The sequence below is a fragment of the Phyllostomus discolor genome, chromosome 14, assembly GCF_004126475.2.
Source record: "Phyllostomus discolor isolate MPI-MPIP mPhyDis1 chromosome 14, mPhyDis1.pri.v3, whole genome shotgun sequence".
NCBI lineage: Eukaryota > Metazoa > Chordata > Mammalia > Chiroptera > Phyllostomidae > Phyllostomus > Phyllostomus discolor.
Genome location: NC_040916.2, coordinates 27,416,340 through 27,425,927, shown reverse-complemented (window position 1 = coordinate 27,425,927; position 9,588 = coordinate 27,416,340). Strand labels below are relative to the sequence as shown.

The 9,588-nt window shown below is 64.2% G+C and overlaps 2 protein-coding genes across 9 annotated transcripts; one reads left to right on the top strand and one right to left on the bottom strand.

Moving 5' to 3' along the window:
* The first annotated feature begins 505 nt into the window (after window positions 1–505).
* Window positions 506–4,127, top strand: PPOX (protoporphyrinogen oxidase). 5 transcript variants are annotated; one of them, XM_036015521.1, is made up of 12 exons: window positions 506–962; window positions 1,057–1,191; window positions 1,309–1,427; window positions 1,599–1,731; window positions 2,018–2,162; window positions 2,252–2,442; window positions 2,865–2,925; window positions 3,092–3,210; window positions 3,315–3,425; window positions 3,507–3,656; window positions 3,785–3,827; window positions 3,909–4,127. In XM_036015521.1, the coding sequence occupies exons 1-12, from the start codon at window positions 876–878 to the stop codon at window positions 4,049–4,051; spliced, it is 1,437 nt and encodes a 478-aa protein (XP_035871414.1). In that variant the 5' UTR covers window positions 506–875; the 3' UTR covers window positions 4,052–4,127. The 5 variants fall into 5 exon arrangements, with proteins under 5 accessions (XP_035871414.1, XP_028359161.1, XP_028359162.1 ...); XM_028503360.2 differs by having other exon boundaries at window positions 1,279–1,427; XM_028503361.2 differs by having other exon boundaries at window positions 507–962; window positions 1,312–1,427.
* Window positions 4,128–4,211: 84 nt separating this feature from the next.
* B4GALT3 (beta-1,4-galactosyltransferase 3) lies at window positions 4,212–9,550 on the bottom strand. 4 transcript variants are annotated; one of them, XM_028503414.2, is made up of 8 exons: window positions 9,468–9,550; window positions 8,577–8,719; window positions 7,964–8,243; window positions 7,217–7,452; window positions 6,499–6,689; window positions 6,248–6,370; window positions 5,094–5,198; window positions 4,212–4,974 (listed from the first exon to the last, which is right to left on the bottom strand). In XM_028503414.2, exons 3-8 carry the CDS (start codon window positions 8,226–8,228, stop codon window positions 4,701–4,703), a joined length of 1,194 nt encoding a protein of 397 aa, XP_028359215.1. In that variant the 5' UTR covers window positions 8,229–8,243; window positions 8,577–8,719; window positions 9,468–9,550; the 3' UTR covers window positions 4,212–4,700. The 4 variants fall into 4 exon arrangements, with proteins under 4 accessions (XP_028359215.1, XP_035871417.1, XP_035871418.1 ...); XM_036015524.1 differs by having other exon boundaries at window positions 7,964–8,328; window positions 9,468–9,548; XM_036015525.1 differs by lacking the exon at window positions 9,468–9,550 and adding an exon at window positions 8,930–9,160 and having other exon boundaries at window positions 7,964–8,328.
* Between the last annotated feature and the right edge of the window lie 38 nt (window positions 9,551–9,588).

Genomic DNA, 9,588 nt, shown 5'->3' with positions numbered 1-9,588 from the left:
CCTGGGGGTGGGCCGAACTGGAGTCCTCCCGAGACAAACGTGAGACTCGCGCCAGCGAAGGGGGCTGCCCTTGGGGGCCGGGCACCCCGGACCCCTGTTGACAAACACTGGGTGCGTTGCCCGGCGGCCCGGGCTCCCGCAGGCACGGGCCGTCGCTAACAGCAGGAGCTGTTTATGGAGCAGGGTCCCCGCGGGCCAGCCTCCGGCTCCCCTGCCACTCCCTACAGCGCAGGCGCGAGGGGCGGCCCTCCGGGACTCGCACCAGGCTGGGCCCGGAGCCAAGGCGGGTAGCCCGGACCCGCTCGCAGCTCGGCGGCCCGGCCCAGGGACGCGGAGCCACCACCTGCCGCTCGCCCCACCCTGCGCACCGTCGGCTCACCTGCCGCCGTCCCTCGCTGGGCCGGCCCCTTCGGGGTTTTCATTGGCGAGCGTCATCCGGGCCTTCCAGGATCCGCCAATCAGGAGCGGAGGACGCTGCGTCGGCGCGAGCGCCGCGCGAGAGCGCGGCGGGCAGAGCCTCCGAGGGGCCGCAGGGTCGGGGAGGGGTGCGGGCGGCCGCGCCGGGGCCGCGCGGGGAGGGTGGGGGCCGCGCCGTGCGCGCAGATAGCGCGGGTGCGGCCCGTATCTCCGGGCGGAGCTGAGCGGGAAGCCGGTGGGCCTGCACCGGCCCTTCTCTCGCCTTATCTCGTCCGTCTGGTGGGCGAGTCCTGCGCCCCGGGCGGGGTCCTCGCGCTCCCACCCCCAGCTCCGCGGGCTCTGCCTTGGTTTCCCAGAAAACAGGGAGGGGCCGGGGCAGGAGCGCCGAGCCAGTGGGACTCTTCCGAGAGGGCGCCCGGGCCGGCCTGTGCGCGTCGCCCTCCTCCCCCGGGCTCCCAATGGGCCGGACTGTGGTCGTGTTGGGCGGAGGCATCAGCGGCTTGGCCGCCAGTTACCACCTGAGCCGGGCTGCGCGTCCCCCCAAGGTGAGTGCCACGTGCTGCAAAGGGCCTCCTTCATTCTCCAAGCCCGCCGCCGGCGGCGAGTGGGAGTGCGCTGCCTCCGCCCCTCTTGCCCCAGGTGGTCCTGGTGGAAGGCAGCGAGCGCCTGGGAGGCTGGGTCCGCTCCGTTCGAGGGCCCGGCGGTGCTGTGTTCGAACTTGGGCCTCGAGGAATTCGGGCGGCAGGAGCGCTGGGAGCGCGGACCCTGCTCCTGGTGAGAGGCGGCGGGCCGCCCCGAGCGTGGGGGTCCCTGAGAGGGTAGGGCGGGGAAGGAGGTGTACTCGGCCAGGCCCTTCCTTAGTTTCTCCTCTTCCCGAGGGCGTGTGGGAAGCAGGTTTCCGAGCTGGGCTTGGACTCGGAGGTGCTGCCTGTCCGAGGGGACCATCCAGCTGCCCGGAACAGGTTCCTGTATGCAGGCGGTGCGCTGCATGCCCTGCCCTCCGGCCTCAGGTGACCACCTCCTGACCGCTTGTCCTTCTGCTTTGCCCATCCTCCCGCCCCTTCGCCGCGCTCGTCACTCCTCTGTCAGCGGTCCCAAGCCGGAGGGGCCAAGGGAATGGAACGAGCCCTGGAGCCGGCGCAGAGTCTCAGCGCCCTCCTCACGGGCCTCCCTCCACGCAGGGGGCTGCTCCGCACTTCGCCGCCGTTCTCCAGACCTCTGTTTTGGGCTGGGCTGAGGGAGCTGACCGCACCCCGTGGCAAAGACCCTGACGAGACTGTGCACAGTTTTGCTGAGCGCCGCCTTGGACCGGAGGTGACCCTGCCCAGAGGCCCCCCCAACTCCCTCCCGAACCAGCTGTGGAGCCCCCACCACCTGGGGCTCCTCTGTGCTCCTCGGGAGTGCCCTCTCTGCCTCTTCATGCCCAGTGGTCACCACGACTTGGAGGGGTGGGGATGCCTTCTTCCTCATCCTCCTGTGACAGTGGAGCAGCTTCCCAGCCCAGGCCTCTGTGTCCGGCCCACCTCACGCCTGCCAGCAGAGGCAGAGAAATCCAGGGCGGCTTGTTCCTTGGTTTCTGAGTCCCAGTCTTACCCCCAAGGTGGCATCTCTGGCCATGGACAGCCTCTGCCGTGGAGTGTTTGCCGGCAGCAGCCGTGAGCTCAGCGTGCGGTCTTGCTTTCCCAGTCTCTTCCAAGCCGAGCGAACCCATCGCTCTGTGTTGCTGGGGCTGCTGCTGGGGGCAGGTGAGGGGAGCATGGCTCGGGGGCATGGCCTTGAGGACTGCAGGGGTGAGGAGAGCTATTCTGATTCCTCTCTGCCTCCTCCTCTGCAGGACAGAGCTCACAGCCAGATTCAGGGCTTGTTCGCCGGGCCCGTGCTGAGCGCTGGAGTCAGTGGTCCCTCCGAGGAGGGCTGGAGATGTTGCCCCAGGCGCTCACCACCCACCTGACCAGCAGAGGGGTCACTGTGCTCAGAGGCCAGCCGGCCTGTGGGCTCAGCCTCCAGGCGGAAGGACGCTGGAAGGTGGGAGAGCCCCTGGAGTGTGATGAACCTTCTGTTGGAGCTCCCATCTTTGCCCGAGTGTTGCGGCCAGGTCAGGGCTGGCGGGGCTGGAGTTGCTTGTTGTTTTCCTGCCCTAGCAGTTTGAATATGGGCCTTATTTGTGGTTCTTGGGCTGTATTTGTGGACCTTCCTCCAAGGCCCATTTGATGCAAGCCCAGGGGTAGTAGTCCTGTTAACGAGTGGCTGACAGATCGGTGAAGGAGCATCCCAGCCCCACTAAGCGGCTCAGAGTGGGACACACTGGCCTGTCTGGCCCACTTCCAGGAGTAACGTGGGGTGATCTTTATGCTAGCCACACGGGCTGTCCTGCCACTTGGGTGCCCAGGGAGCTGAGGCAAGATTCCCGTTACCTCTGTTTGTCTCAAATGTTTTCATCCTCCCAGGTGTCTCTAGGGGACAGCTGCCTGGAGGCTGACCACGTTATTAGTGCTGTTCCAGCTTCAGGTAATGGGGTAGCCGCCCTCCCCTTCCCCAGCTGGGGTGAGGCTGGCTGTAGGTTTCTGGGCCCGTGCCCCTGCATTGACCGCCCTGCAGGAGGCCAGTCCCGAGGAGGGCAGGTGAAGTGGCGGCAGGAAGGCCTCCTGAGCAGGCCTCTGCCGGCTCCCTCCAGTGCTCAGCAAGCTGCTCCCTGCTGAGGCTGCACCCCTGGCGCGTGTCCTGGCCACCATCGCTGCGGTGTCGGTAGCTGTGGTGAACCTGCAGTACCAAGGAGCCCGTCTGCCTGTCCAGGTGTGACACAGGAGGGGAGACACGAGGGCATGTGACACAGGAGGGGAGACACAAGGGCCCACCTGGAAACCGCCGCCCCCCTCCTGACCATCTCTTTTTCTCAGGGGTTTGGACATTTGGTGCCGTCCTCAGAAGACCCAGGCACCCTTGGAATCGTGTATGACTCAGTTGCTTTCCCAGAGCAGGACGGCAGCCCCTCCAGCCTCCGAGTGACTGTGAGAGGGGCAGCTTTGCCTGGGGGGGCTTCCACGGCTCCCCTGTGCCCAGTGTATGTCAGTGCCATGCCCTCTGTCTAGGTGATGCTGGGAGGTTCCTGGTTGCAAACACTGAAAGCCAGGGGCTGTGCCTCACCTCAGGAGCTGCTCCAGCAGAAGGCCCAGGAAGCAGTTGCCACACAACTAGGACTAAAAGAGCCACCAAGTCACTGCTTGGTCCATCTGCACAAGGTGAGTTGGAATAAATTGCCCCTTGGCTGCCCGCTGTCAGTGGCAGGGACTGGCATTTTTGTCATTACCCACCAAGGCTTGTGACATTAGTAATAAACTCTTCCCTTTATCTCCTCTCCTCTCCCCAGAACTGCATTCCCCAGTATACACTAGGCCACTGGAAAAAACTGGGTAAGTTGGGAGAGCAGCTGGGCTGAGGACAGCCAAGGAAGTCAGACCCCCCCAGCGGTGACATTGGTTTGTCCTTTCCAGAGTCAGCTTCCCATTTCCTGGCTGCTCACAGGCTGCCCCTGACTCTGGCTGGAGCCTCTTATGAGGGAGTTGCTCTCAATGATTGTATAGAGAGTGGGCGCCAGGCTGCTGCCCGGGCCCTGGGCTCAGAACCTGACAGCTGATCCCCACACCCACCTATTCCTGCCCCTGCTGGCTGGGAGTCTCTCACCCATGAAAATAAAAATTGCTAGAGCTTGGCTTGGTCTGGTTGTTCTGTCCTCGGTATGGGGGTGGGGGCAGAGACCAGCCAGGGTGCCTGGGGAGCAGGAAGCAGGAACAGAGGCGAGGCGAAGTCCTTTATTAGAAAATATATCAAAACCCCAGCCCCTGAGCCAGGTCCAGAAGAGGCAGCTACTCCAGCATGGGCAGAAGGTCTCCAGGGAGTGGCTTACTTCACCGATGCACATCCTGGGAACCATAAATAGAATAAATATTCACAGAAGTCCCGGGAGAAGCCAGATGTCTCTTCTCTCCGAGGAAGAGGAGGGACTTGGGGTCCGGCCTTGCTCCTACTCTGGGGACAGGGGACTGCCAGGAGTCATCACATAAAGTCATGACATCGAGGATTCACAGTTGTAAGACCTGGCAGGTGCCCCTAGGAAGAGGAGCCCCCAGGTCTAGAGGAGCCCAGCTTCAGTCCAGCAGTGAGGAGAGGCACCTGCCCGCAGCACAGGACTAGTCGGTCCCCCACGTCCCTCTAAGCAGTGAGGAGCGAGGGTGGGGAGTCCAACCCCTTTGATCCGGTTTCATGACCAATGCGGACAGGAAGAGTCAGTGTGAGCCCCGGGGGGCTGTGTGGTTGGCAGCAGGCAGAGGCCCAGGCCTGGCTGGGGGCCGGCGCTGCAGCATCTCTTGACGGAAGGCCTGGGAGGAGCCAGGTGGGTAACGGGGACCAGAGGGAACCCGGGGACCCCGAGGGTCAGTTCCAATGTCTGCTGTGATGTTGGTGTAGAGAGGGCCCAGCTCTCGAGCCAGCAGTCGGTACGTGAGCGAGTTCATCCCATCTTGCGTCCAGGAGTTTTGTGTGCGGACCAGGAGGTCAAACCTGAGGGTCAGAGGTTAGAGACTAAGACCCAGGGAGGAACCCAGGGACCTCCAGGAGTTTTCTGAGAGGAAGCAGAGCCGTGGGGTCCAGTCGCAGTGCCCAGGCAGTCCTCTGCCTACCTGTGGGGATTCTCCTCGTTGCCCTTGTCTCCTCGGTGCTTCACCATCTTGTAGTGCCCCACAGAGGTGGGGGGGCGAGAGATCTTCATGCCGGCCAGCCGCACCCTGTGGGGAAAGAGAGGGCACCTTGGAAGATCGGGCTGGAAGAAGGCTGCTGCCGGCTGCACGGGAGGAGCTAAGGCCAGCCCGGAAGGGATGGCAGGGTTCCCCACACAGAGAACAGCTATTACCAGTTAAGCGAAGAAAGTTAATGATGTGTAGTTGGTGCCAAGGACTGGGAGGGGAGAGGAAGTGAAACGGAAAGAGGGGAACATAAAAGCTGCCGTGTCTACATCCTCAGGCCTCGCGCCAGGTGCCCCGGGGCCGTTAGGCAGTTGGCAGATGTGGGTTTACACCTCCCACCCCTGTTCCCTGAAAGGTGCCAGGAGCTGCCCTTGTGGTGTGGGAAGGGCAGGGAGAGGAGCAGTTTTCTGGAAAGGGGCGGCCCAGCTGCAGACCCAAGCTCAGCAGTCTTGCTGAGAAGAACGGCTGAGTGGCCCCGCCTCCACCGCCTGCCCCGCCTGCCCCACCCGCTCCCAGGTGGCGGGTGGAACCCCAGCCTGGACCGAAAGGAATGCCCAGCTTTGACACACAGAAGCCAGCAGTGACGGTGGTGTGGGTGCCTCACACACACAACAGGAATTCACAGAGATGTCATCCCAGGGAACACAGGGGAAGAGCAGGCAGTGCATCTAGTAGGTCAAGCCGGAAGAGGCACAGCACGGGTATGAGATTGGATCAGCTGAGGCCAAAAGTTAAAATGTTACATGTACTGAAAAGGAGGTGGCCTCATGCCAACAGCAGAGGCTTTGAAAAACGGGTTCTGGGCTCTCCGAGTGCCGGCTCCTCCAGCCCCATAGGAAGCAGGCGGGCAGCAGCCCACACTAAGAGGAGGACTAGGCTGTCTGTAGGCCCCTTTCCGTCCTGGGACCCTGGGGTGCTCCAGCGTATGGGCCCAGGAGACTGAAGGAGCACGGGGCAGTGGCCAGCATGCAAAGCACAACCTGACGGTCTGGACTGAAAAGACTCAGTGCAGGGCCCACAAGTGCAGGTGAGTGTGTAAGGGCTGTGGCCAGGCATGGCCTGCCGGGGGGGGGCGTGGCGCGGAGGCTGACCTGGTGGCGATGTCGTCATCCTCACCGCCCCAGCCCCAGTACTCGTTGGGAAAGCCATTCATCTTCAGGTACTGGTCAGGAGTGAGCGCTGAGACGCCCCCGAAGTACTGGGGGTAGGGGAGGCTAGGGAGAGAAATGCCGTGGGTCCTACCGGTCGGTCCTCTGGGATCCCTCCTACCCACCACCCCTCGGCTCGCCTCCTTTCCCTGCAGGTGGCCTCCCCGCGCCCAGCACCCCCTCGTGCCCCCTACCTGTATCCGAACTTGTTCATGGCAACAGCAACATGCCGGGGCCCCCGGGGGTCACACACGTACAGGTTGTGGTCATTCTCCGGCAGGAGGTCCACGTCGTGCAGGAACAGGCAGTCCCACTCTTCGTCACGCAGGGCCTCCCGCACGCCCACGTTCAGCAGCTTGGCCCTGTTGAACGTCCCGTTTCCAGCCTGAAAGGCAGCGGAGGAGCAGGCTGCTCAGGGACGGCGTGGAGAAGAGGGGGCAGATGTGTGAAAGTGGGCGGCGGGGCAACGCGAGTGAGGAGAAAGACACACTGTCTTAAATTTTTCATTCAACATTTTTCTGAGCAGCTGTAGGTGCCTGCTGCTGTTGCACATCGCATCCTGACCACCAGCCACCACGTGGCGCAGGGGTCTGTCAGCCACCACTGGGCCTCATTTGGGGGGTTGAGTATCTTACTTAAGGTCACACTCAGAACAGGCGGCAGACCTGCAATTTTAGCCCAAATCCGTCCGATTCCAAATTCAACAAAGGAACATTCTGGAAGAGTATAGGACAGGGAATACCCCACGTCCAATGAGAAGTGCGGGGCTGGCGTGCCGGCACAGCAGAGCCAGGCATCTGCCCGCACCAACAGTCAGGCCCTTAGAATCCTTCCAGCGACCACACAGGAGAGTGGAGTGGCATTTACCTGAGGCTTCCTCACTAGAGAGTCGGAGCGTGGGGGTGGGGTTACCTGGTGGATGACGTAGATGCCGTAAGCGAGCTGCTGGCGCTGCAGGAAGGGGTGCAGGTGGTAGAGCAGCAGGCGCAGGTGATGTTCCCGGGCTCGGTGCGGCACGATGATGGCTGTTCGGGAGCGGGGCTCACACCCCGCGGGGCGGTACCGGCCCCCAGCTTCCACGCGGGGGTTCCTCTCCACAATCTCTGCCAGCGATGGCACCGGGCTGAAGGACACGGACACGGGACCCACTGTAGGGGGGAATGGCAAGTCGGGGATTAGAGGGTCTAGGAGCAAAGAAGGACCACCAGGGACCGGGACCACTGCTGGCGCTGGCCATCCTGGTGTGGGGCTCCCTTGGACACCTCACAGGCCTGAGTTCCCCATCATCGGCTAGGCTTTGCAAAGCCCGGAAAGCGCAGGCTCCTTACCTAGCCTGTCTTCTTAGTTTAGGGTTCCCTAACTCTTCCTCCTGCCCCACAGGGTGGGAGGCCACACTGAGGGGCTGGAGAGAACAGACAGACTTCCCACTAGTGAACTACAACAGGACCCGTCCGCAAAGGACGCGAATTCGGAGTCTGGGGCGGGCAGGGGAAAGCTTTGGCTCCACCCCAGACCCCAACCCAAACTCCAAGTCCAAAGGCGCCCCCACCTCAACGCCAGCCCACTTTCCAACTCCATCCGCCTCCAGTTCTGAGTGCCTCTCCAGCCCCCACAACACGCTCGGCCTTCCCTTCACCTGCCCCTTCCTTCCTCACTCACCTAAGAGAGGAGATCGTTCTGGACAGTAGGGCAGACCTTGAGGAGCCAGAGGGCCGCCTGGTGCAACAGCAGGGGCCCCGGACAGGTGGCTGAGGTTGCTGTAGACATCATGGGGGTGAGAATAGTCAAATGTGGGCCCCTGCTCTCGGCCAAACAGGGCACTGAGGCTTCGGAAGCCCCCCAGGGACAGGTACATCATGACGGCCAGCTGGGAGCCCACAAGCAGGGCCAGCGTGCAGGGCCGCTCCAGCAGCCTCCGCAGCATCCTGGGTTGTGCGGCCTGGGGAGGGAGAGAGAAGAGCTCTGGGGGCAGGCAGGAGGGGCACAAGCCAGCCCAGAACATCGTGCAGGGGTGACGGTGGGGCCTGGGGCACAGCAAGAAGGAAAAACAGGCAGATGTGCAACCATGCGAGGGCAAGAGGTGGGCCACAACCTTAACCGCACGCGGTCCTGCCACCTGTCACTTCCAGCCTGAGTCTCAGTCTCCTCCACCCTCCCCAGCCCACTCCCAGGTACTCGCGGTCCCCACCTCCAAGCCAGAGGAACCCCACGTGTATTTCAGGGGCGTCTCTGGAGAACCTGCTGTCCCACGGAAAGGGAGAGAAAGGCTCACCTAGGTTCACGCCGTCCTCCAGACCACGGGGGCTCCGGGGGGCCTGGGGGGAGCAGCGACGTGAGGCATTATCTAAGACTGGAAACGCCACAGAGGACGGAGAAAGCCTCCATCCGGGCCTGCAGCTGCGCTCCTGGGACCGGCTGGAACAGAAGCGGGCAAGGATGACAGCCCAGGCTCAGAGGGGCAGAGCCGGGGTCGGGGCGGCCGGTCTCCCGGCAGGGAAAGTGAGGGGATGAGGCTGGAAAAAGCAAAGGGGGCGAGCAGGACATGCTGGGTCCCGGGCCTCCTCCACCGGCGACCCTGGAGTGTCAGGTTAGCTCCATCCTCACCCAACCCCCACCCCGACCAACCTGTTTGGGGAGTGGGGGCAAGGCCACCAATGGAGGCAGCATTTCCGCGGGGGTGGGGCGGGGGAGGCAGGCAGACAGGGCTGTGGAGCGGTCTCGGGACTCCCCGGGCGGAGCAGGCAATGGGCTCCTTCCCGCTCTTCGCGCGCCTGCGGCGGGCTCCGCAGGTGCAGAGCGTGACCCCCGGGGAGCGGCGCGCGGGCCCGGGAGGCGTCCCCTCTCCACCTCCGTCGTCCTAGCGGGGTGGGGAGCCGGGGCGAGCGCCGCACGGCACCTGTCTGGGTACCTGGGCCAGCTTTCGTGGGCGGGTGCGGTCCGCGCTCCGCGGGGCTTCGCCGCCGAGCGCTTTCCCGGCGCCCCGTCCCACCCCGACCTCTTCCTGCAGTCGCCCTGCCTCGCCCGCGAGCCCCGCGGCCTCGGAGCCTGCTCCGCCGGGACCCGCTCCACTCCAGCGCCCGCCGCCTGGGCCCCAAACTTCTCGTTCTCCCGCCCGCCCGCACCTGGGCCCCGGCCTCGCCCCCGCCGAGCCCCGACCGCTTACCTGGCCCGCGGCTCCCCGTCGTCACCGCCAGCCTGACAGCTGGGCAGGCTTCGCGGCCGCCATCTTGGAGGCGGGGCGAGGGGCGGGGCCTCGCGTCACGGGGCGGGGCCTCCGGGCCGCC

Coding starts and splice junctions, on each gene's coding strand:
- PPOX (XM_028503360.2), top strand. CDS start 876: ATGGGCCGGACTGTGGTCGTGTTGGGCGGAGGCATCAGCGGCTTGGCC. Junction 1,428..1,598: donor GCCCTGCCCTCCGGCCTCAG/GTGACCACCTCC, acceptor CCCTCCACGCAG/GGGGCTGCTCCGCACTTCGC. Junction 2,443..2,864: donor AGGCGGAAGGACGCTGGAAG/GTGGGAGAGCCC, acceptor TCATCCTCCCAG/GTGTCTCTAGGGGACAGCTG.
- B4GALT3 (XM_036015524.1), bottom strand. CDS start 8,306: ATGTTCTGGGCTGGCTTGTGCCCCTCCTGCCTGCCCCCAGAGCTCTTC. Junction 7,453..7,963: donor AGAACGATCTCCTCTCTTAG/GTGAGTGAGGAA, acceptor TCCCCCCTACAG/TGGGTCCCGTGTCCGTGTCC. Junction 5,199..6,247: donor GATGACGACATCGCCACCAG/GTCAGCCTCCGC, acceptor CTTTCCCCACAG/GGTGCGGCTGGCCGGCATGA.